Source organism: Heloderma suspectum, chromosome 1, assembly GCF_057233095.1.
Source record: "Heloderma suspectum isolate Gila_16-S chromosome 1, 16-S_ref, whole genome shotgun sequence".
Taxonomy (NCBI): domain Eukaryota; kingdom Metazoa; phylum Chordata; class Lepidosauria; order Squamata; family Helodermatidae; genus Heloderma; species Heloderma suspectum.
The window spans coordinates 130,975,411-131,001,934 of record NC_139458.1 but is presented as its reverse complement, the minus strand read 5'-3'; the positions used below and the strand labels follow the sequence as shown (position 1 = coordinate 131,001,934).

General features: G+C 44.8%; 1 protein-coding gene across 4 annotated transcripts in view; it reads left to right on the top strand.

Moving 5' to 3' along the window:
- Positions 1-26,524, top strand: part of LOC146357872 (solute carrier family 9 member C1-like) — a 124,964-nt gene that overhangs the window by 59,089 nt on the left and 39,351 nt on the right. For 2 of the 4 annotated variants that reach the window (XM_084857495.1, XM_084857520.1), the window contains exons 14-19: positions 1,133-1,252; positions 2,731-2,926; positions 3,715-3,903; positions 14,796-14,945; positions 16,083-16,134; positions 25,720-25,812. In XM_084857495.1, the coding sequence (XP_084713621.1) occupies positions 1,133-1,252; positions 2,731-2,926; positions 3,715-3,903; positions 14,796-14,945; positions 16,083-16,134; positions 25,720-25,812 (800 nt within the window). The remainder of the gene's footprint in view (positions 1-1,132; positions 1,253-2,730; positions 2,927-3,714; positions 3,904-14,795; positions 14,946-16,082; positions 16,135-25,719; positions 25,813-26,524) is intronic. The other 2 variants (XM_084857503.1, XM_084857511.1) reach the window with 2 other exon arrangements.

Below are 26,524 nucleotides of genomic sequence, written 5' to 3'. Positions count from 1 at the left end.
CAGTTCAGCTCATGATTTGGGTGATTCGGTAAGAGACCCACACACCATAAAGAATACAGTGAGACAGAATGGTGAAGTATATAATAGTAAATTACTGACATACACAATAGTAATAAAAGAAGGGAAAACACAGAAGGGAAAAAGACTGAACAGCATGTTATGCTTAATGATTCCAAAACATTATTTAAAAGGCTCAGTTTTTCAAACCTTCCATTTTTCTTTGCTTCCATACCTATTTCTTTCATCTGTTCATCATAGTATGGGCATGCAACCTCCCTTTATGAGCTCCTCCATAGAGAATTAACACTCTGAGGGGAGAGAGTAGTACAGCCTTTTCTTTGACTGCTAACTGTCTCATTATTGCTGTTCTTTAAACATGTCGCAGAACCCGCATCTGCAGCATGCCGCTTCATTTGTAGCACTATAATATAGCTAGGTTTTGAAATTATTGTGAAAAGAGCCATCAGGACAAAGTAAACTACTCTTATAGAGAGAAATCTGAGAGGAACTGGCAGGTACATATGTAGTAAAGTGAATGACTAATCTGCTTCTTGTACAGTCTTTCAATCAAACGTTTCTCTATATGCCTCTTTGCACACTATTGTTCACAGTTTTTAGTTACTATTAGGTCACTTGATCATAGAATGAATTGGTTCCTGTGATAGGTGTTGAAGGGTGCTCTTGATTTTCAGTCCAGCTTGGGAAGCAGGTTGACTCCTCCCCCTGGAGAGGAAAAGATCCAGAAGTAGACCCTGCCTACTTACTCCAGGAGGAGGAACCATCCCAAGGTGTTGAATGCCCTCCATGACACTCAGAGAATAGAAATTCATGGTAAGAATTTTTTTTATTTTCTCTAGGTGTCCCCACTGAATAAGCTGTGATGGATAGCAATCAGGTAGAGAGTTGTCCCGTCCTGTCCCGTCCCATCTCCCTACCCCCACCCCCGGAATGTTTTCTCTAAGGACTTTTGCCAGGCTTTAAAAAAACAAAAAACAAAGAAATTTTAGCATAGATTTCAACCTGCTTTCCTGCTGTTTTATTTTTCTTGTATTTTCGTATTCTATTTTGAGGATTATACTGTATTCACAAGTTGGCTTCTATTTTCAGTTGTATATTATTTTCATTATTCTAGATTTATGAATATTCATGAAGTAAAGACATATTGGGAAAGCAAAGGAATATTGGTAATAATGAAGAAATGGCTGTCTGATTGGGTTTACTGTGTGAAAGATGAAACATCTAAGCTACCAAAGTTAGTATATAATAACGTTTGCTACAATATGAATGAAGGAAAAGGTAGCATGTTTTCAAAATAAAAATGTCATGTACAGTCTCATGTGATAGGATTAATAATAAAAATGTTGACATAGCTGTCAAGGTCTGTTGCGAGTTTGGCCCCAACAAATCAAAGTTCTAGGTTTGTGGAGAACCAGTTGTCAATCAGGTTGGGCAAGAGGTGAGAAATGTAGTCCCAGCCAGTCAGAGGTCAAGTCCCAAAATGGCAAGCAAAGATCTGAAGGGGCTGAAGCTCCCAATAGCAGGAGATCAAGTTCTAACATCAGGAAGTGAAGATGAGGAAGGACAAGATAGGCAAGTGATTGATTCCAAAGGCAGCCATGTGGGGAAGGGAGCGGAAGATTATCCAGACATGGGCCCATCTGTTGAGACAAGTTGCTCAGAATGAGCAAGCTGGGAACTAAATTGGTCCTCAGGGTCGGCTGACAGTTCTAAATCACATGGTGGGATATATTGTAGCTGGGACGGTTTTTTGGAGGCCTACAGTTCAGTCTGTGAGGCCGGTGGAGGAAACGCAGCCCTCATGGCACAGAAGCTAAGGCATAGGAGCCTGTCTGCTGGGACTGTTGACTTTAGAAATCTGGCACCAGTCCATGCCCCTATGGATTCAGCTGCACATAGAGGAAGGGATCAGTATACAGTTCAATTAAGACTTCTTTTCTTCTCTTCAGCTCAGTGCTATGCTCCAGTCGTATGTACAGGATGTTTTCAGGCTCAGACAGGAGACTTCCCTGTGAGCTCCCCTCCCTGTACACTATGTTACATCCACTGCTTCCTTCCTTGCCTCCACCTCCTCCATTCCTACTGTCTCTGCCTTTTCAATCCCGGCCTGTTTTAAAAGACCAGTTCTAAGCATGAAAGCTGCCCATGCCCTCCATTGACATATCTCTACCCTTTCTAGCCTGGATAATGAGGTTAAGGCTGTTGTAATGACAGTGATAGATGTAAGGGAGGAGGTGGAGTGCTATATTTAGCCAAACTTCTTTTGCCTCCTTACTTGAGCCCCAAACCTCTGGAGCAAGAAGATCAGTGTTGGTGAGACCAAAAGGAGCACGGGAGTCTTGCACTGCTCTTCCTCTGCTACCACTCTGTGCTCTCCCTTTGTGCATAATAGGTGAGTGACCCCGAGGGCATGTGCAGTGATGTATGGAAATCACCCTTTTCTCAATTGGAGCAGTACCCAGGGGTAGCAGAGGAAGCAGAGGATGACTCTCATGCACTCTGTTTCATTCCATGAGTTTTTACATATCTCCTTGGCATCTTCAGTTGTTGATGAACTCTTGCCTCTTGGTGGGTCTCAGCATGTTCTCTGACCATGTTGATCACTGGCTATGTATGATATAAAAAAGCAGAAATTAATATAGTGATGTCAATTTTCTAAATAACTCAGTGGTAACTAACTCAAAAGTCAAAATCTTTTTTTCCCCTCCACAGAAACAAGTTGCTGAGGCTGTCCCACCAAATAGTGTTTATGGATGAATTTGAATATATAAGTACCATGATAACATATTTGAATTGCATACCTATTGTTCTTCACTTTATACCAAGTGTTAATTCGTCATATCTTCCAGAACTAAAATTGTGCAACTACTATTTTTTGGGTTTATATATATTGGAAGCCTTATTGAAGGTACTGACAATATAAAATATTGAAATGTTTATATTAATGGCAGTGTTAATTACTGACTTATATTTTTACAAAATGGAATTTGAATTTCATTTTGCCAAGAGTATGTAAAACTGTAGCTCTTGTTTCTTGGTGATACGAAACAGTACAATACTTTCCCTATATTAGTATCATCTTTTAGTTTTTTATTCATTGTTTTTCTTCAGTTGATATTCTGATTCTCCCTATGATTTAAATGAAACAACTACAGTTGTTTAAGTTCTGCGTGGCTGCACAAATGTCGATAATTCACATCGTAGGCATGTTAGCATAGTGGCCTGTTTAAATAGGTGGCGTGGGCCAGGTGCCATTAGCCTAATTACCCAGCTAGGCATGGCTTGTTGTGTTGTCCAGGTGGCATGGCTTGTTTGAGGGGAAACAACTTTCAAATAACCCAGCAACAACCCATGGGTTATTTGAGGGTTGTTTCCCCCTCAAACAGGCTATGCCACCTGGATTCAGATGACACAAATAAGCCGTGACCAGGTTTGCATGATCACCACAGCCCACTGTGGTTTAAATAAGTCACAGAGGGTTTTGGTGTGTGCCAGCTGCCATTTTGAATATGCAAGCTGTGGCGGGAGGGCACTGTGGCTTGTTATGCAAACCCAGGTGTCATGGGTTACACAAAGGTTAAACAAAGTATGCCCTGTAAATAAGTGTCTGAATGCATTTTTAAAGTACAAGGCTTAGTATCCGAAGTTTAATGTCTTCTACACATTTAATTTCAACTTCATATCTGTTTTTAACAGGCTTTTGCAATGGGCAGCTCCTACTTCTATTACCACTGGAATCAGTTTGATATTCTAATCATAGTAGTGGGAGTTATAGATGTCATGGTTATTAATCTCTTTAAATCACTTAGTCCATCATACCCTATGATTAATACTATCAGGATATTCAGGATTATTCGCCTTTTAAGAGTTCTGCGGCTCTTGAAGGTAAAAAGATATATCTGTCATTTTTCAGCAATGTGTGTTATGTTGTGCTAGTTGAAAACGTATTTTTTATGTTTAAAAAGTATTTTAAAAGTTCTTTTTAAATGGGTTAAAATATTTTCTTCCTTAATATTGGTTTAGCTTAAATCCATTTGATTATATTTTGGCTTTTAAAACTGTGAAGATAATCTAATACTACCAGACTTCATTTAGGGAGAAGGAGGAGGCACTAAACAACGCTCCAGCCATTCTCCTTTATGTCCACCCTCCCCCTTACCATAAGCCGCATGCCAGTATATATGTGTGTGTGGGGGGGGGGCTGGGGGGGATATAAGTATTCTGTCTGAAAAGCAGGGACTCTCCATACCAGTGCATCCATTGTATACCTTTGAAAGACAAACACATAGGCTTTTCTTTCCATTTGGGGACATCATTATAAGCTTGACATATTCACCTTTTCAGTTGCTTTCTTTTCAGAGGCACATCAGGCGGCAGATAATAGCGCTATTCAGGCGTTCAGAAAGGGTTAACAGCAAAGCTTGAGGAAAAGGAGTGCTCCAGCCCCACCCCTCTTCTCCATATGTGGCTGTGTACTCAGGAGGTGACTGAAGAGGAGACCCCCCACGTGGGCCAGAATGCTGAAAATCAGCTTGCTGGCTCATGTGGCGAGGCCCCATGGATACAGGAGGCTCTTCTCTTCTGACAGCCACCCTCCACAAGTACGGAGCAACAAATACGACAAAGGAGAGGGGCAGGGCTGGATTGCTCCTTCTCACGTATTGCTGTTAACCCAGTTTTGAATGCCTGAACAGCTATTGAAAACATTCGTTTTGAGAGAGCGTGACTGGCCTGGGATGTGGAACCACTTCTGAACATCTCTTTCTGCGGGTTGGTGTGAGGAAGGCATCTCACAATGGGTTAAATCTCTCTACTGCCCAGGAAAAGTAGGAACCCACATGATAAAATATTGTGTAATTTACTGGTCCCAGGCTCCTTCCTGCCAGTTTGTCCTTGCTTTTCGCCCAGAATAGAGCTTGTTCGTTAGCTGTTCAATCTACCAATCCACAAGCATTGTATTGATCTGGGGTTCTGTTTCTGTCAGGACCCAGTCAAAATAGATTCTTTTAGATTACCAAGATGAAACAAAGCTACTTGTGCAAAAGAATGACAGTTTATTGAAAGAAAATGGATGCAAAATAGATATGCAAAGAAAGCTCACACCTCTCTTCAGTTGACAAAACAGTTCTCTGCCACACTGTTTGTACTCTCGGGCCCCCCAACAGAGTAAAAGAAGTCATTCCCTCAGGACTTGCAAATGTTCTTCAAGCTGTCCCTTAGAGCGAGACCAAAATGCAAAGCCCACGGATTGGATTTTATAAGCTTCTCTGCTAGATGCCTCCCTCCTTCTCAGAAGGTTACAGGTCAACACACACACATTCAGGAGAAGGGGGGCTTCTCTTTCCCAAAGGTGCTTGAAGCATCGCAGGCTGGGAAATCAATCACCCCCTCTCTGAGAACAGGGCCTCAACAGTTTAGCATGGGAAGCAAAACCTATTATGTCTAAGGTGACATAATCTAGCTGGCATAAACCGCTTCAAGTCAGGCTGTGATTTACTGGCCTGTGTGAAAGAGCTTCTTAATTAATTAACTATAAAGCTGCCAATTAGGCCAAATTACATAGGTATACCACCAGCATATAGGAACACTGTGAAGCACACCAACCAACTCAGTACAAGCACCCTCCTTCATTATGAGGGAAGAAAAGACATTAGGTCTTTTGCTGTCAGCCAGCACAGCCATTCCCAGTACGAGGAGCAAGTTCTGTAAGTTTTAAGCAAAATTGTCATATGGGTTGTGGTGTCATTTCTTTTGTGTAAAAAGTATAAGAAGGTAGGATTTTTGTTGCAAGAGGTCACCATATTTCCTAGGAGAATTGGTGTCCAACCATGGCTGATTGGAACTCCATGGGGTGGCCTTGCTACAGGACTCTGCCTAGACTCAGAAGAGCTCACCCTGGTGAAGATTGCTTGGGCTGAAATGCAAGGTTTGGGGAGAAATGCAAACTCAGCATCCCACCAGTATTGGGCAAGCCCAGATAATGAGCCTAACCCAAGTAGTAGATGCTGCAGTTCTGCCCTGCTCTGCCCTAACCCAGCTATGAGCTTGATTCTTCAAGGGAGCATAACCACATCCAACAAGCCTGGGAGACTTCAACACTACATTTGAACTACCTTTGTCAGCTCAGGTAAGGAGAATGTTAGGCAGCAGGGTAGTCGGCCCCTAGTGCCCAATAGCACATATGAACACTCAAAACTCGAGCTTGACCAGACAGGGATCCTGGACAGGGGTAATTCCATGATGGAAGGAAGGAAGGAAAGGGTTAAATCCTTTTCCAACTCAGAAGCAAATATGCATCTCTTTCCGAAGAGGAGTTCTCTCCCAGGGTTTGAAGATATCTACAGCGAAGAAATCGCTATAAAGTCAATAAAGAATTATTTGCCTTTGAGGACAGATTCAAAAGCCAACTTGTACATGTAGCAGAAAGGGAGAGAGAGAGAAGACTTTCAGAGGTAGTTTTATGGAATGTGCTCCTGTCGGGGTATGCGTACAAGCTTGCGCATGTTCCCACATGACTCGTATTCCCTTAAGGGAGCTTTCAACATTGTCAAATATAGCCTCTATGGCAAAGAAGGCAATTTTCACCAAGGAAGATCCACACTTGGAAAAGACACACCACTTTGTCGTATTTATTGAGTTTTTACAAAGATCTTAAATGCACGAGCTGATTCTAGGGAATCTAGCTGAGCAAAGCATTTGTTAAATGTTTTACCAATTTTGGGTTTTACTAAGCACTGAGACTTGTGCTTTGATGGGGAAATTAGCTGTGTTCTCAGCTAAGCTGGGCACCAGGCCTAGAAGTGAGGTTGTGGACATGCATGAACTGCTTGTGCTGCTAGGGAAGGGGTAGGTTGAGGTGATAGAGCAAAGGGGAGAGGTTTGGGTAAATAGGACTACAGTCATGGGAATGGCAGAGAAGGAGAGCACAGGATTGGGGAGAAGGATTTGGAGTGGGGTAGGAGGAGCAGTTTGGAAAGGAAGCTATTCGAAAAGGAAGGGGAACTGTGATCCAGCTATCCTGGCATTTGCTCACTTCAGCGTGCAAGAGCATGGGCACGAGTTTACTGAGGCTTGAAACATCCAATTCTATGTGTATATTTTTCTGGTATCTCTTGTCTATGGAAGCCTCTAAACTTGCCAGTGGGGCAACCCGCTGCAATGTAACTGTCCTTCCAGCCAACTTCTCTATAGAGGGTTCGTCTTGAGTATGAGGAGGGGATTAAAGGAAAAAGATACCAATTTGAAAGGGGACCCTGGCTGCAATTCATGCCAACCTACGCAGGCTGCACAAAAGTGGCTGGAGGTCCAACCACTAACAAGTTCAAGATTATATCCAAATTACACACACACACCCATGGTGGGGGAGCAGGGGTAGAGGCTACAATTTGTAAAATAAAGTTGCAAAGCAATATACCTTTCCTGCCGACTGGAACTAGTGAACATTGCAACTCCTGGTTTCAGATGAAGTGGAAAATGTGAAGACTTCCTTACTGCTCTTGGGCAGTTTTCAGTTGGTATGGATGGTTCTATTGAAGTTTTGGTCTTTGCAGAATACGTAGATTACTTGGGTGGTAGACACAATCACAACCAAGTACCCTCTCCCACTCCACAGAGCTCAAACTGCTGTTTGCTCTTTGGAGAGCTAGTGGAAACAAAGCAGACTGGAAGATGACTAGAATGCAAGTGTGGCAGAAGTCCTGAAACAAATCCAGCCAAACATAGGAAAGAGCTCATCGTGTTACTCTGTGGCAATTATGGCAGCAAACAAGTAATACGTCTCCATCACCATCGCTGTTCAGTGAAACTTTATTCAGTGATACATCTTCAACCTGGCCCACAAGGGGATGATTTAGGGAAACCTCAGAGGCCCTCCATGATGTTTGCTAAGCACTTTGTGGATAAAGTTACTTGTATGCTTCTTGACTTGTACTCTGCTAGTTCAGCATTTCAGCCTGGGTGTTTCTAGAACACCATTCAGTCTTGGGTTATGGAATGAATTTCAGTTATTGCAGCCTGATTTGAAGAAGCTGCTTGAAGGAGTTTGCCATACCATGTGCTTGCTTGACTCTTTGGCTTATTATATATAGCAGAGGAGGGTTGACTGGCTGAGACCAGGGGGTAATACAACAGGGAAGCATAAACATCTCTATGCTTGTTACAAAATGGCTTGATTTTTGTACATGTGTTCCAAGTATTAATATGTTGTGCATGCTTCAAGTGAGTATGCACAAAATGCTCTCAGGTTCCTACTGGAGATGATTTGACTTGCAGTTTCAGTCCTCTCTCTCCTCAATGTGAAAGGATGCTAGCTGACCCCTTTTTTTGAAGGTCCTCAAGATGTTGATCACCATGCAACTCTAGTTGCTCTTGGATGAAAGTAATTACCTGGATCCATTTCATTCTGGGTTCTGGCACAGAAATTGCCTTGGTTCAAAATATACCAAAAGAAGGACAGGAGGAGTACAACTCTATTAATTTGTACTCTCAGCAGCTTCCAGTATTATGAAGCGTGGTATCTATCTGTTCTCTGATTTTGGAGTTGGTATCATGCTGTTTCTGTAGTTTTGCTCCTAGTATCATAGAATTTTAATGTTGAAAGGGACCTTGGAAGTCATCTAGTGTCAGGAGCGCCCTAGCTGCCTCTTACAGTCCCCTCCAATAGCCACTCAAGACACAGACAACGAGGATTGTTTCCAAGGCTTTATTCCTTTATAATTTAATGACTCTTACAGATACTAATCACTAGCAACTAAGCAAGGAACTGCACTGGGGTAGATAGCAGAGTAGCCTAAGCTCCAGGTAAGGCAGTTGGTCCCCATTTGAAGGAGAACCATGGGAAGACCCTGAACTTAATGGGCTATGCAGAGATCCTCCCTCTTACCCTTGGGTCCTCGGGACACGACCATTGTTTTAGCGCCAAACGAGTGAAGTGCCTCCTTTCAGCGCCCTCCATCTGGCACAGCTCCCTGCGCCGAGCGTTCAGCAACCCCCCTCCCCCGCTCTCTCACTGCCAGGGTCACTATCCCAGGAGTGCTGGCAGGAGGAATCTTTGCCAGCTGCTGTACTTGTGAGAGATGAGTGAGCTCCTCTCCCACGGATTGCTGTTCTTCCTCAGAATCAGAACTGCTCTGGGGCTCTATGGGCTCAGTTTCCACCCTGACATCTAGTTCAATTCCGTTGCTCAGTGCAAATCTTGCAACTGCAGCATCCCTGACAGATGGCTGTCCAACCTCTTGTTAAACACCTCCATGAAAGGAGAGGTCACTACCTCCAGAGGCAGTCTGTTCCACTATAGAACAGCTATTACTGTTAGGATGTTTCTCTTACTATGTAATCAAGATTTTTTCATTGCAATTTCCATCTATTCTAGAGCAACAGAAAAAAGACTGCTCCATTTTCTATGTGACAGCCGTTCAGATTTTTGAAGACAGCTACTATGTCTCTCAATTTTCTCTTCTCCAGGCTAAACATACAACTTCTCCTGTATCTTCTGGAGGGCATTCCATGACCTTCGGGTTAGCCCTTCCAATTGGACGACAGGCAAGGTTCAATCTAACAATCTTCTCCAAGGGGAGGGGCAATCAAGCTTGCCCAGACAAGCGCTTCCTGGCATCGACTGAACAGGGTCCACACAGAGCTCTGCAATCTCAGCTAAATAGAGTTATCCTTCATCAGCCCCCTGAGTTTTCACCGAAATTTTGGTGGCCCTTGTGGCCCATCTATGGATGAGGGGTATCTACCTATACCCCTACCTGGATGACATCCTCATCAAATCTCCCTCCTGGGAAAAAGGGATGGAGGATATCCAGGCAACACTGGAACATCTCAGCAGCCACGGATTTGTGGTGGATCAGGAGAAAATCTTGGTTCCAATGCAGTCCCTAGAACATTTGGGAGTGATTCTGGAGACCAAATGCTTCCGGATGTTTCTCACGAAGGAACGGCAGCACAGTATCCTTCTGGCCATTCATGCAGTTCAGGGATCCATGCAGGTGCATCTACAGTCTGGCCCATCTGATGGGTCTTCTGGTGTCTTGGCAAGACCTGGTGGTTTGGTCATGCCTACACAGCAGGCAGCTACAGAGCCTTTTGCTGCCGTACAAGAGGTGATTGCCAACAGGTCCCAGCTACAGCTATCCCTTCCGCAAGCCCTTCAAGAGTCTTGGACGTGGTGGCTGACCACCCAGAGGTTGTCCACAGGAGTCAGCCTGGTGATAGTCATCACAACAGATGCCAACTAGATGGGATATGGGGGCTCACCTGGACAGCTTGGTCACTCAAGGGGTGTGGTCTGCGCAGGAGTCCTCGCTCAGCATCAGTCTTCTTGAATCAAGAGCCTTACAATTGGTGCTTCGCCACTTCAAAGCCATGATCAGCGGCAGCCACGTGCTGAACAGAACAGACAACATGTCATCCAAAGCTTATTTAAACAAACAGGGAGGCAGAAGATCACGAAGGCTAAACAAGGAGGCCCTGGAGATCCTGAACTGGGTAGAAGAGAATCTTCACTCTCACTTGGCAGTCCATCTTGTAGGGACAGACGATCGCAGACTGGCTGAGTAGGCAAAAGGATGCAGAGTGGATATTACACCCCCGGCTGTTCTCACAACTGGTCAGACACTTCAGAAAACCCTCAGTGGATCTCTTCGCCACAGTAGAAAATGCCCATGTGCCTCACTTCTTGTCAAGAAATCCTTGCACAGGGACAGCAGGAGTGGATGCTATGACCAGCGCATGGCCCAAGGGGCTGTTGCATGCATTCCTTCCATTTCCTCTGATTCCATGTGTTATCCAATGAGTTCGACAGTTGGCGGCTGAGGTGATTTTGGTGGTTCCCCATTGGCTATGGAGACCATGGTTCCCAGATGTGGTGAAGCTGTCTGTTCAGAGGAGCTGGCACTTTCCTGTTTGCAGGGACCTCACCCAGGGTCCCTTGGTGCACCCTCAGCTGGAAATGTTTCAGTTGACTGCCTGGAGATTTGAGCAAAGGTGGCTTGGCCACCTTGGATATTAAGATGAGGTCCTGAACACCTTTTTGGCCTCTCGGTGCAATTCTACTGATAGGGTGTACAATAATACCTGGAGGGCCTTCATTTCTTGGTGTCGACTCTCAGGCAGAATTCCAGAGGAGGCAGATTTGTCAGAAATTCTGAGGTTCTTTCAGGAAGGACTGCAGAAAGGACTCAGTACTAGCACACTTAAAATGCCAGGTGGCAGTCTTGAACAGTGTTTTGAATAGCATGGGATGGGGGTCGTTTGCTAACCATCCCCATGTCAAGAGATTTTTGAGGGGGGTGGCTCCCAGTAATCCTCCAGTGGTTCACAGATTTCCCACGTGGAACCTGAATTGGGACTTAAGCTCTGAAGGCACCCCCTTTTGAACCCTTGACCACTTGTCCTATTAAGATTCTGACTTTCAAGACCATGACCATCTTCCTGGTGGCTTTCACTTCAGCCAGGCGAGTCTCTGAGTTAGGGGCATTGTCCTCTGACTCCCAACTTTGTGTATTCCATCAGGACAGGGTGGTACTTAGGACAGATCCTTCCTTTTGGCCTAAGGTTAATTTTGTTTTTCATCGTCAGCAGGAGGTTGTTTTGCCTTCCTTCTGCCCTAAGCCAGTGCATCCCCAGGAGAAGGCCTGGCATAAACTGGATGTGTGCAGGCCTTTGCTTTTACCTGGACAGACTGGCTGCTATCAGGCAGACAGAGGCCTTGTTTGTTTCTCACCACGACAGTACCTTGGGTAAGAAGGTCTCAATATCTGTCATTTCCAGATGGTTAAGGGAATGCATTGCCTTGGCCTACCAATCTCTGGGAAAATTTTCATCGGGGGTAACAGCACACTCTCTTCGAGGAGTGGCCACTACTGCTACACTCTGTGGCAGTGCCTCAGTGAAGGAGATCTACAAGGCGGCCACATGGGCCTCTTTGGCTGTTTTCCATTACATGCTCACCGCTGTAATTTGCCACTCTGATGCACAGCACATTCAAGCATCCCCTGTGGTGCAGATGGACATGGGCAGCCATCAGGAATCAGTTTCCATCACTTCTGCCAATTGTTTTTGCTGCTGCAGGTGCAGTGCCAGAGTCCATGCTGCCTCTGCAGTCACATTCTAACAGCTGCCATTGCATATGGTGGCACCTGCCATGCCCATAGTGGTGGCGGGCCAGGATGCAAGTGGCCACGAGCCGCAGCTCTACACTTGCTTCTCTGCTGGCGTGCAGTGGGATGTTGCTGGGGGTCGGCGTATTGGCAGGCTCGCAGCAGCCGCATCATTTGCTGCTAGGCAGATCCCAACCACAGAAATCTGCCACTTAGGAAAGAACAATTACTCCTTTGGCTGCTCTTGCTACCGAGCTCTATGGCAGCTGTAAGTTAACCACAGAAGCTGTTCAGACATCACGCTAAGCCATGGTAGAGCCCACTAACCATCTTGCAGCAAGTGGATAGTGAAAGTGGTTAGTCCATAGTTAATAAACCACCATGGTTGGGACAGACACCTGTTCAGACAGATGTCACGCTAAGCCAGCATGGTTAGCTCAAAACTCCTAACCATCATGTCTTAGCGTGGTGTCTGAACAGGGCCACCATGTTACTTAAAATATGGTGCCAAGAACTGAACACGGTACTCCTGATGCAATCTGACCAGCTCAAAATAGAGTGGAGTGATTATTTCTTATGTTCTGGACACTATGCTTCTGTTAATGCAGCCTAAGATTACATTCACTTTTTTAGCAGCTGCTATCTGGAGGGCTGATTCCAGAATATGCTGTTGGGAGACTTCTGCTTGATGCCATAGCATCTGTGCTGTGGGGTTTCACAAGGTTCCATTTTGACTTCTATGCTTTTTAACTTCTACGTGAAACCACTGACTGAGGTCATCTGGAGTTTTGAGGGTGAGTGTCATCAGTACACATCTTATACTCAACTCCTTTACATTGGATTCAAATGAGGCATTGGAAATGCTGAAGCAGTAATAGACAGGATGAGAACCTACAAATTGAAACTTGAGCCTGACAAAATAGAGTCATTACTGGGTGATTTATTTTTCCAGGGAGGTGCTATTCAGCTTGTTTGGGGTATAGTTTCGCTACCTCTATAGGATTACGTTGGATTACATAGGAATACAGGGGTGTTTATTGATCCATCTCCATTATTAGAGGCTCAACTGACCTCAGTGGTACGGAATACTTTTCACCAGATAAAGCTGGTGTGCCAGCTGTGACCCCTCCTGGATAGAGATAGCTTGGCCACAGTTGTGCATGCTCTGGTAAACTTCAGATTAGACTACTGCAAAGTGGGGCTGGTCTTGAAGACTGGAAACTACAAAACAGCTGCTAGGCTACTATCTGGTGCTTAAGAACATAAGAAGAGCCATGCTGGATCAGACCAAGGGTCCATCTAGTCCAGCATTCTGTTCACACAGTGGCCAAACAGCTGTCGATCAGGAACTGACAAGCAGGGCATGAGCACAACAGCACCCTCCCACCCATGTTCCCCAGTAACTAGTGTACATAGGCTCACTGCCTCTGGTACTGGAGATAGCACATAACCATCAGCACTAGTAGCCATTGATAGCCTTTTCCTCCAGGAATTTGTCTAACCCCCTTTTAAAGCCATCCAAATGAATTGCTGTCCATCACTACATCCTGTGGTAGCATATTCCATAGTTTAACTATGCACTGTGTGAAGAAGTACTTTTATCTGTCCTGAATCTCCCACCAGTCAGCTCCATAGGATGATCCCGGGTTCTAGTATTTTGAGAGAGGGAGAAAAATGTCTCTCTATCCACATTCTCCACCCCATGCATAGTTTTGTAGACTTCTATCATGTCTCCCCTTTCTCTCCTTTTTTCCAAGCTAATAAGCTTGGTGTTGGGAACACATCTCAGCAGTGCTTAAAGATCTCTATGGGCTTTTGTTTCATTTCCAATCACAGTTCAAAGTGCTGGTATTTACCTTCTAAAGACCCAGGTACCTGAAGGAATGACTGAACTTATCTGTACATTAACTTCTTCTTTGGAGGTCCTCTTCTGGGTTCCCTCCCATCTAAGATGAGGTGGATGGTAACCATGGGGAGAGCCTTCTTGATGGTGCTGTGCTTGGGGAACTCTGGCGCCTACTATGATGTCTTTTAGGCAACTAGCAAACACCTTTTTCTCTCTGATATATTTGTATTTCTGCTGTGATTTTGGTGCCGCTCTTTGTCGTTGTCAATTGTTCTCCTTGTTATTGTTTTATGACATAGTGTAGCTCCAGTGGCAATGTTTAGTCGAAGAGTGGTATAAGAAAGTTTTAAATTAATAGACAGATACCTCATGGTATATCCAAAATCACCTCCATCCCTACTGTGGACTTCTGCATACAACTGTTGTACTTCATTCTAGAGACATACATGTCGCTGCAGTCTCACATCTTTCTATACTTTCCTCACATTCCTTTGATAGGTTCCTAGCCATCCTCTTTAACCCACAGACCCAGAAGTGATTTGACAAGTGTTGCCAAGTTTTAATAGACACAACTCCCATCTCTGGGAGAATTCACTGCATTCAGTGTGAGCACCTTTGCTTATGAGACGTTCTTGCCAGTCTGTTCAAACAACTGGTTTGTGTGGATGTAGATCATTATCCCAGAAGCAGTTGGATGTCCAGGGCTCATGATGATCTTGGCTAGGTGCCATTAAAGGATTGGCAATGGGCTAGTATGGCCATTGACTTTGCCACATATAATATACATATTTTTGTAGACGTGATTTTAAATATGTTACGTATTTCAGCTTGTGATACCCAAAACGATTTACTTGTTGGATAAACAAATAAACAGACAGCTCACATTCCGGTATGATATTGCCAAAGGATATGTTCAAGGTGAAGAAGATATAAAATGTTTAATTGGACAGATTGCTGGCCATGAGAAAGTTTATATAGTGAGTAAAATAGTCTTATATTCTAATGGGGAAAGTAAATTATTTGTGACATAGTTCTTCATTTATATTCTTTAAGAAGTCAAGAATATATTTTGAGAAGGACTGTGTAGAGTGGGATCACTAAAATATTGTGTACATTTAAGAAGTCAGAGTACAAGTGGTTTCTAGGAGTTTCTCAAAGCAACAGATTACAAGACCAAAACTAGGGAACTTAAACTCTAAAAAGCAGTTCAGGTTCAGTCAAGCAACCACATGAGAAGTGCAATCCACAAGATAATGCACTTCACCACCATAGTAGAAGTATTGCCCCAAATAATGTGGTACTGCTCAGCAGTAAGGAAATGAATATCTTTTACATATATGCCCTTCTCCAAAGTTAAAGGAAAAATGTCTCCTCTGATAAAAATCCAGTGCAGATATGATACTAGCAACAGTTAGGAGACATTCCACAGGCTTATCTCTTCCACTTCCCTCAGTGTCATGAACTTCCCTACTGTTCCCTGGTTGCCATAACTGTGGTGGAGTGTTATGTCTGCACTGGCAAACATGGTTTGTTTTGTACTGGAAACTTTTCCAGTTTTCTTTATTTTAACTGCCATAAGCCTTTGGGATGGGGGCAAGAATAAAATATAAATAATTATAAATAAATAAATTCTTCTGTATTATCACTAGTAATTGGTATAATTGTTCATTGGTGATTATATTTACTTCTGTATTTAAAGCATTTTAACCTTGCCCTTTAGCCAAAGATGCTCCCAGAAAAGCTTATATAAACTAGGAGTAATACAGTCCCTGCCCTCAGGTTTATAGTTTAAAAGATATGCATACAAGGAAAAAAGGACAGAGGGAGAGGGGGGAGCAAACTCAGGCACCAGTTCATAAAGTTACAGTTCTTATAACAACCAGCTAAGATGAAAACAGCTCAGGTAGCCTGGTGGGATAGTTGCTGCTGGTGACAGGTGAGTGATGGCCAAAGCAGTCAGTCTCAGAGCACAAGGGATGGAATGTCCCTGCATTTCTGCTTTCCTTCTGCTGTGCAGCCTGCTAGAATGGCTGCTCCTGATTATAGAGATAAAATTATCTTGCAAAGAAATATGTGTTTTGCTCAACATAAGATGTATGTTCCTTTTTTAACAGGAAATAAATAAAATATTGGAAACAAACAAACAGGAGGCTATGAAGGAGTTAGGTATGCATTTAAACAGGTATCAAACATATAAATGGCTGTGTTATAATTGGTAGTTCTATGGAAATAATTTACATTTATTTAGATCAAATTTCCAAAGCTTTTCCAAAATTCTGAGGAGGATTTAAAGTGTTGTTCTTAGAAGGCCTTGCTGAGCTCCATGGCTTCCTATGCCCCTGGTTTGCCTCCAGTAAGTTTGCATGCTACTCATCCCTACGTGGGACTGCGCAGAAACCACGAAGAAGTAAAATGGTTGTTTAGCTGTTACTGTGGTACTTCAACTGGTCATCTGTGCAGTCACACAACTCACCCACCTACACTGCTGCAGGTGCTATTTTGCTTGCTCTCAGTTGATGCTTCCTTATATAAGCTGCTACATGCAGACTTTTAGGAACATTTTTATGGATGTAAACTGTCCTAAGGGCCCTTTTGAGCCAAATTACACTTATAGCTCACCTGAGGTTGGTTATTTAACTATATCCATACCTGGACAATATACTGATTAGTTCACTTTCCAGAGAAAAGGGTCTAAACTAAATGATGTGCCTTTAGATATCCATGTTGGGTTAACTGAAAGATCATGGTTTTGTGGTAAACACAGACAAAATTCTGTTGTCCTCATATTAATTCCTGGAACAGCTGGGGTTAATACTGGACAAGAGTCTGTTTTTGATGGAAGAATGGTAGCAAATCATTGTGCAAGCTGTGTGGGCAAAGAGCAGACCTACAGGTCTTAACTCACCTAAAAGGTCTGATGGTCTTCTGCCAGGATTTAGTGATATGACCACATCTGCATGCTAGGGGGTTACAGACAATACTACACTGCAGGATCAGATAACCATCTGTTCATGACTGTGGCTACTGATTCCCTGAAGTCTGTATCACTCAATGGATTAAAGAGGCTTTCACAGGGGATCAGCTTAGAGACACCATCCAGAATAGTGATTACTATGGACACCAGTTTGTGTGAGAGAACATGCAACTCAGTAGGTCTGGTAGAGCCTGGAATCCCGGCAAAGTATAAACCTACTAGACTTGTGTTTGATAAAACTGGCCATGGCCCTTCTGGTGTTCCAGGATTACGTTTTCAACAGTCATAGTTTCATCTGAGCATATATTAGCCAAAGCTTATGACAACAGGTAACAAGCAAGGAGGTATGTGGTCAAAAAAGCTTCACGGAAATGCCCATGAACTGTTGATTTGGACCGAGACTCACCTGTTGTACATCACAGTGGAACATCTGGTGGGGACATCCAACATGAAAGTGAACTGACTCAGTAGAATGACCTTTTAGGAGTCAAAATGGAGGCTCCATCCTTGTGAAGGCTCTGTTGTGTTTTTCAGTAGCTGACAATCAGATTTGAATTCCTGATATGGGATCTCTTCGCCACACCAGAAAATGCTCAGATTGGCATATTCCTCCATTCACAGAGCTGTAGATATGGACATGCTGAACATGCAATGGCCATGAGGGGTCTGGTATACACCTTCTCCCCATTCTTTCTTATGCCATAAGTAGTTCAGAGGACCTAAGAGTTGTTGGCGCAGGTAATCCTAATGGCTCCCCATTGGCTGAAAAAACCATGGTTTCCAGATTTAATCAATCACTTGGGATTGAATCACTTGGAAGAGTTGGATTGTACCTTGCCAGAAAGATCTTCTATCACAGTGTGTGATATTCCATCTTCAGCCATAGCTCTTCCAAATGCTGGCCTGGAGGCTGAGCAGCAGTAGTTGAGTCAGCTAGGATATTCACTAGTAAGATCTATTGTAACATCTGAAAAGCATTTATTGTATAGTGTAAGAAGTCAGGCAGAGTTCCAGTTGGTTCAGACATAAGGGAATACTGGTATAGGCTGGCTTAGGTAAGCATTTGGGCACCAGTATTCTGAAAATACAGGCAACAACCCTAAACAACATTTTTGGTTGTAGGGAGAAGGGACCAATTACTAGTCACTCCAATATGAGAAGTTTCCTTAGGGAGGTGACTATATGTAGTCCCTCTATGGTACAAAGATTTCCCATCTGGAACTTTAATTGTGTGCTCAAAGCCCTCATGGGACACCCCATTCAAGTCACTGACTATTTGTTTTTCTTATGCTTCTTACCCTGAAGACTGTTTTCTTGGTTGCTTACCTTGGTCAGATGTGTTTCAAAGGTAGGGCCATTGTTCTTGGATCTGTAACTATGCATTTCTCACCAGGATAAAGTTGTTCTTTGAATCAGTCCTACCTTTATTCCTAAAAAGAAGTTGATTTTTCACAGGTCCGAAGAAGCCTGTCTTTTGACCCAAACCAGTGCACCCATAAGGACAGGAGTGGCAGAAGCTTGACAAACATAGGGCTCTTCATCTTTATTTTGATAGGACTTTTTCAGAGTGAGAGACTGAAGCCATATCCATTTATTCATGACAAATCATAGTCATAGTATAGTAGGGTTGGAAGGGGCCTACAAGGCCATCAAGTCCAACCCCAAATAACTGCAGAATATAGTGCCAGTTTCTACTGTTTCCAGATAGCTTAGGGAATGCATAGTGTTGGCATATGAAAACCTGGGGAAGATGTCTCCTCTGGGTGTCATTGCTCACTTCCTCAGAACTGCGGCTATCTAGCTGCATTTGGGGGCAATGTATCTTGGGAGGAGGTTTGCAAAGCAGCCACTTGGCTTCTCTGCACACTTTTGCAAGACATTAGAAAATATACGTATTTTGATCTGTGGATGCAGCTTTCGGTACAAAGGTTTTGCAGGAAGTGCATATTTCCCAATTCTGGTCCATTTGGAAGTCTGCCCTGGGGATGGTACTCTTCAGCTACATCCTGAAGGTTCTCCTTTATGGTCTCTGTGCATCACACACATGGGCTCTGCACCTGCACGGAGCCTCGATTTGGGAATTTTCTATAAGAAACGTTTTGGTGGGAACCCTCCCCCACTGTCCAGTTGTGCATGTCCCTGACGGGTTCCCGCCGAGCTCTTCAGTTATCTTTCAACCACCATGCTGGTTTCCTTGTAGGGAGCATCTCTCCTCCTTTGGAGTGTTTAGTATCTTTAGCTGAGTTTATTTCATTGTTATTTTGTCTTTCTTTAAAAAACAAAAAAGGTCATTAGGATAGTTCTCCATACTTTACTTCACTGTCCCTGATCGCTGAGGGGACTGTGCGTGGTATTAAAAGTGCCCTTCTGTAAATGCATGAAATGCGGTAATAAATTGCCAACAACAGACAGACATTCACTTGGTTTGTTTTGCCTTGTCTAGGCACACATAGCGGAAACCTGCACTCATTGTCAGGGCTTTTCCAAACAAGCCTGTCACAATCGATCAGACTGTCTTAAGGCGGTATTGTAGAAGAGGGCCCTGGAAGTGGTGGATGCTCCTAAAACAGCAAAAATGGCTGAATCGCACCCTAAGGAGAAAGACCCATATTCCAAATGGATGTCTCCACCAAGACTGCCTCTCCGGGTCCTTCGGTCCCAATCTCGGGCTGCACAGACCCTCAGCTCCAGGATGCTCACTGACTTTTGCCATGGCAAAGAAAATATCTAAAAGGGCTAGAGACCATAAGTCCTCTCTAGATGCCCAGAAAAAGAGAAAGAAAGAGACAAGGAAATAGCCCAAACAAGTATCTGTGGCTGTTATACCACCTCCGCCTCCATTAATAAACTCCCCGATACCGTTGGTAATGGTGTCGGTGCCGAGGTCAGATCCGGTGCTAACAGCCTCCATTTCAGAGGGAGAGATTGAGGACAAATCTCCACAGAGAGAGTGCTGCTCCCCGAGCCCTTCAATGCCAGAGGTTCGTTGGACTCTTCCTAGAGATAAGACTCCTTCAAGAGGAATCTCCTGACTCAATTAGATCAGTCTGTTATGAGAGGAAGAGAGACAGATGTCCAGATCATTTTAGCAGGTGCTCACGATCTGCACTACATGATTGGGAAAGAAGATGCTCAGAGTGGTCACTTCCCCACCGTAGACTTTATGGTTGGGATGACTGGCAATCCCATAGAGATCAAGACTTCTACTTTGAGTAGGCTAGGTATGTGGGAGCGACATCACCTCGACTCCGACAACCCTCATCGGTGACCGTGTGGCGTCCTCCAAGGATAGCTGATCCTCTAGTTCCTTCCTGGGACCTTCTCAAACTGGGGAGAGGTAATGAGTGGGGTACCTCAGGGTTCAGTCCTGGGCCCAGTGCTCGTCAACATTTTTATTAATGACGTGGAGGAGGAGGTGCAGGGAATGCTGATCAGATTTTCAGATGACACCAAATTGGGCGGGATAGCTAATACTTTGGAAGACAGAAACAACATTCAAAGTGATCTGGATAGACTGGAGCGCTGGGTTGAAAACAACAGAATGACATTGAATAGGGATAAATGCCAAGTTCTGCACCTAGGAAAAAGAAACCAAATGCACAGTTACAAGATGGGGGATACGTGGCTCAACAACACGACAAGCGAGAAGGATCTTGGGATTGTTGTCAATCACAAGCTGAATATGAGCCAACAATGTGATGTGGCTGCAAAAAAGGCAAATGCTCTTTTGGGCTGCATTAATAGAAGCATAGCTTCCAAATCCCGGGAAGTACTCGTTCCCCTCTACTCAGCACTGGTTAGGCCTCATCTGGAGTACTGTGTCCAGTTCTGGGCACCACACTTTAAGAAGGATGCAGACAAACTGGAGAGGGTTCAGAGGAGGGCAACAAAGATGTTCAGGCGACTGGAAATAAAGCCCTGTGAGGGGAGACTGAAAGAACTGGGCATGTTTGGCCTTGAGAAGAGAAGAGTGAGGGGAGAAATGATCGTGCTCTTCAAGTACTTGAAAGGTTGTCACAGAGAAGAAGGCCAGGATCTCTTCTGGATCATCCCAGAGTGCAGGACACGGAATAATGGGCTCAAGTTACAGGAAGCCAGATTCCGGCTGAACATCAGGAAAAACGTCCTGACTGTTAGAGCAATACGACAATGGAACCAATGACCTAGGAAGGTAGTGGGCTCTCCCACACTGGAGGCATTCAAGACGAGGCTGGACAGCCATCTGTCGGGGGTGCTTTGTCTTGGATTCCTGCATTGAGTAGGGGGTTGAACTTGATGGCCTTGTAGGCCCCTTCCAACCCCACCATTCTATGATTCTACTTTCTGTAGGAGGAAGTTATCTGCCACACAAGTCAGGAATTTCCTAGAGGGGCCATGTTTTGCAGAATTTGTCTCCCATCAAATATCGGGGAAATAGAAGTCCCCCATTACTACTACATCATGCTTCCTTAAAACATTGGCTATTTGCTTTTCAAAAGTTTCATCCTCGTCTTCTCTTTGATTGGGTGGCCAGTAGTAGACTCCGACCTCCAGGTTCCTGTATTCTTTGCTCCATTTATTTTGATCCAGTTGCTCTCGATGGGGCTACCAAGCTCATCCTCCTGTATTTCTATGCAGAGATATGTATTTTTCACATACAGTGCAACTCCACCTCCCTTTCTCTTCCTCCTGTTCTTTTTGAACAAGTTATATCCTTCAATTGCGGTATTCCAGTCATGAGAGTCATCCCACCAAGTCTCAGTTATACCTATCAAGTCATAATTTCCCTCTTGTATTAAGAGTTCAAGTTCATTCTGTTTGTTTCCCATACTCTGGGCGTTAGTATATAGACATCGAAGACCATGTGCTTCATAGTCTGGCTTTCTTCCTACATGTGTCTGAAGACTATTACTGGGCGCTATTAGAACTGTTCTCTCCGTTGCAGTGCATGAGCCTACGTCCATTGTTATCCCCAACTTTACATCTCCCTTCCCCATAGGATTCAGTTTAAAGCCCTCCTGTTGAAGTACTTCATGCTGTGGCCAAACACATTCTTCCCATCTTTTGTGAATGGGAACTGAACTGAAAAAGCTTCCCCATCTGACAATATGGCTCACTTTACTGAGCAGGTCTTGCAAATGGCACAGTCTTTGGGTATCGACACCCAACAGCCCACGGAACGCATCCAAGATCCTGTTTTTGATGCTGTGTTTACAGATGCCTCTGCTCCTGTATCCATCCCATTCTTACTGATGCTCCTTCAGATGGTGCAGCAGTCGTGGAAGGCCCCATTGTCGATGACACTTACATCAAGAAGGCTTGATTCCCTGTAAAGAGTGCAGCAAAAGGATGCTGAATTTCTTTTTACGCATCCTAAACTGAATTCAATCATTGTTGAATCGTCACAGGGCCACTCATAAAAGCTCCACACTTCTCCATTGGATGAGGAAGGCAGATGGCTGGATATGTTGGAACATAGGATCTATTCCTTGGCAGCTCTGCGTCTACGTGTGGCAAATTACCAAGGCACCATGGCTTGGTATCAGCTGTTTTTGTGGGACAAAATGACCTCTCTATGCTCATACTTACCTGATGTTCAGTGAGAGCGTTTCAGGATGAAGCACTAAAATTGTCTAGGTAGCAGATCAGTACAGCTCAACATCAAGCTGACTGTGGGGCTAAAGATATGGTGGGGGCTGCCGCAGTACGAAGACAGGCCTGGCTAAGATTGGAGGGTCTGACTCCAGAGGCACATTCCTGTATTGAAGATCTTCCCTTTGATGGGGAAGGTCTGTTCAGTTCGAAGATGATGCAATGAATATCATTCAAAAGGCTAAGATTACAACAAAGAAGGTGGGGCTAGGCCAGCAACATCTCCAGCAACAACTTCCTTACCAGCCTCAGCAATGGTATCATCAGCCTCCTCAATTTCAGCCCTGTCAAAGACAAGGCTGTACTTTTCGCTACTAAAGTGTACAGCAGCAGCAAAAGCAATCACCTGCAGGTCAGTTCCAACAGTCTAGACTGACATCAGATGCTGACTCCTAGCGTCGGCTTTGACTCTCAGCCACAGTCTGAAACCACCCTGACTGCCGCTAATATTCGTAACTGTACTTTCCAATTTTTTCCAGCCTGGAATTCGATAGCGTCGGATACCTGGGTCCTTGATAATGTGATTATGTATCACATCCTAATGTGATAAAAGATATTCAATGTCCTCCCTCTCCTTGGTACCATGAGAGTGACTCCTCCTTCAGAGGTACTGCAATTAGAAACAAAATCCCTTCTATTGAAGGGTGCCATTTGACAAGTTCTACCATACAGGGAGACAGATGGGTTTTTCTCCTGATACTTCACGGTACTGAAGCAGGACAGAGGACTTTGCTGTATCTTGGACCTCAGGGACCTCAACGTTTTTATCACACCAAAAAAGTTTCGGATAGTGGCATTGGCTACAATCCTTCCTCTATTACAAAAAGGTTTCTGGTTTGCAGCTGTGGACTTAAAGGATTCCTGTTTTCACATAGCCGTCCATCAGTCGCATCAAAAGCATCTATACTTTGTCATTGGTCCATACATGTTTGAATTCACAGTGTTCCCCTTTGGCCTACCAATGATGGATCTATTTTCATCTGAAATGAACGCTGTGTGCTCCAAGTTCTGCATGAGGGCAGGTCTGGGCAGGGACTCTGTAGGGGATGCATTTCTTCAGTCATGAACAGGAGATGTCTTCCTTTTAATTCCATTTCCCTTTCTGGCGAAGGTGATTGTCAAAATCAGAGAGAACAGATGAATTGCATTCTTATAATTCCATGGTGGCCGAGACAACTCTGGTTTGCAACCCTCCTCAAACTAGCTTGAGCCAAACCCTTTGTCTATCGTCGACACTGAGCCTCTTAATGAAAGACAAAGGGAAGGTTCGACAACCAGACAACTTGATACTCAAGCTAACAGCGTAGAGGATCTGTGGGAAGAGGACCTCTCATCCCTCCTGCAAGAACTAAGGGCTATTTTAGATAGGGATGTCAGAGAATTCCGCCACGGATCTCGGTGAGGCTGAATGCCAGTGCATTCGGCCCCCTGAACTCCATGGCGGAACAGCCTGCCACCCCACTGCCCCCCCGTGGATCCCCTCCGGGACGAGACTTACCTGGGGTGGATGTTCCGGACTGCGGTGGCTTCGGCGGAGGCGGCGGGTGGTCTTCCAACTGGCCGCCGCCATTTGCAGTCTTCCCCCCCCCCCATTTGTGATAGGCTACGTAAAGACTTACGTAGCCTATCACGTCTGGGTTAAAAAAAAACCGCGTACGCAAATGGCGGCTATGGCTGCTGCCATTTGCATTCCCTGTTTTTGGTTGTCTTAGTCTACGTAAATATTTACGTAGACTAAGACGGCGAAACTAAGGGGGAACGCAAATAGCGTAGCGGACGCTATTTGCGTTCCCCTTTCTTGTCTTCGTCTTAGTCTACATAAATATTTATGTAGACTAAGACGGCCCAAAATAAGGAACGCAAATGCGGCGGCCATAGCCGCTGCCATTTGCGTACGCTTTTTTTTTTAACCCAGACATGATAGGCTATGTAAGTCTTTATGTAGCCTATCATGGCTGAATTCGGGGACACAAACGGCGGTGGCTACGGCCGCCACCATTTGCGTCTCTGCTAGCCAGCGGCCGGATGACCGGCTGCTGGCAGAGCCAGCTGGCAGGTCCGCGGAATCTCCGCGGAGTGGAGCCGGCCGGCCAGGATTCCGGGGGGGGAGTCACAGAGCTCCTCCCCCCAAGCGAGGATTCCGGGGGGAGGGACGGAGTGCCTCCCCCCCCCCAGCGGAACCTGGCGGAGCCAGGTAAGGGGTGTTTCGTACATCCCTACTTTTAGAGGCTGCTAGGAAACTGGTGACAAGGAAGTTGTATGCTAGTAAATGGAAGGCATTTGTCACTTTCACTTTTGCTTCTGGCTCTGACCCAGCTAAAGGGCCAGTTGATAGTCTCCTTTATTTTTTAAACACACTCTTCAAGAGAGGCCCCAGATCTGCGTCCATTAAAGTATACTTGGTGGCCGTTCGGCTTATCATTAGAAAACACAAGGTTTCTCTGCTTTTACTCACCCATTGGTGAAATGATTCATGAGAGAGCTAAAAACCTTGGCTCCACCATCACGTCCTCCAGTCCTGCAGTACAGTCAGTTGTACTCAAGGCTCTCACATCGAAGCCGTCTGAACCCCTCCCTACCGACTACCGTTAACTTTCGGTTGCTGTCTCTGAAAGTAGCCTCTTTAGTGGCAGTCACATTAACGAGGGGGTCATCGGAACTGTGTGCCCAACATGTTGATCTGCCTTACTTGGTCTTCAATAAAGATAAGGTAGTGCTTCGCCCAGACTTGGCATTTCTACCGAAGGTAGTCTCAGACTTCCATATTAATCAGGATATTATTCTGCCTACATATTTCCAGTCTCCTTCTTCTGCATTGGAATTGACCCTCCATACCCTGGATGTATGGAGAGCCCTTGCTTTTTATAGATCAAGAACAGAGAGTTTTCATAAGACTCAGCGTCTTTTTATTTGCTATGGAGGTGTGAAAAAAGGTTTGCCAATTTCACCCCAGAGGCTGTCATCCTGGATAGTGGACACCATTAAATTAGCATATGAAATAGTGGGACTCGAGTTACCTAGCTTGATTAGAGCACATCCCACAAGGGGAATGGCAACGTAAACAACCTTTGGAACGGGTGTCTCAATAGCAGAACTCTGTAGGCTGCAATGTGGTCAAAGCCCTCTATGTTTATTTTATGTTATAGACTGGATGTCCAGTCCTGACAAGACTGCAGCTTTGGATGGGCTGTTTTGTCAGCACTGCTGCAACAGAGATGATGTACACCTACCCTTCTCCAGTAAGTGAGCTTGCTAATTGCCCATACGTGTGATGCACAGAGACCATGAAGAAGAAAGGCAGGTTGCTTACCTGTAACTGTACTTCAAGTGGCCATCTGTGCATTCACACAACCCACCTGCCATCCCCGCTTTGGTGTTAATGTCGATAACGATGTTGGTACTGAGGTGTGAAATCTTCAGATCTGAGGCCATAAAAGGCAGTCTCATGGAACTGAGGACCTGGGCAGAAACCCATCAGGGACATGCACAATTAGACGGTGGGGGAGGGTTCCCACCAAAACGTTTCTCAGCTATAGAACTTTCCCGAATTGAGGCTCCATGCAGGCGCAGAGCACATATGTGTGATGCACAGATGACCACTCAAAGAACTATAGTTACAGGTAAGCAACCTTCCTTTATGTCATGCCTCCCTTGGATGCCTCCAAGGATGAAGGGGAATGGCAGGTTCCAGACCCGGGAGAAGGGACTAGCACAGAAGCAGCTTGAGACCCCTCACCACCTGTTGATGATCAATGCCCCACTGCAGCCCCTCCGTTGGATTCAGAGGGTGAAGCCCTGCTGACCCCAGCAGAGCGAAGGCGGCTTCATGTGAAGGAACAACTGGGGCGAGTCTCTGTCCGTTTAAGACAGACAGGCTCCCAGAAGCCAGAGGACTAATTTCCAGCAGCTGCTCCAGGACATTGTAGTTAAAAGCAGGAAGCAGGCAGGGGC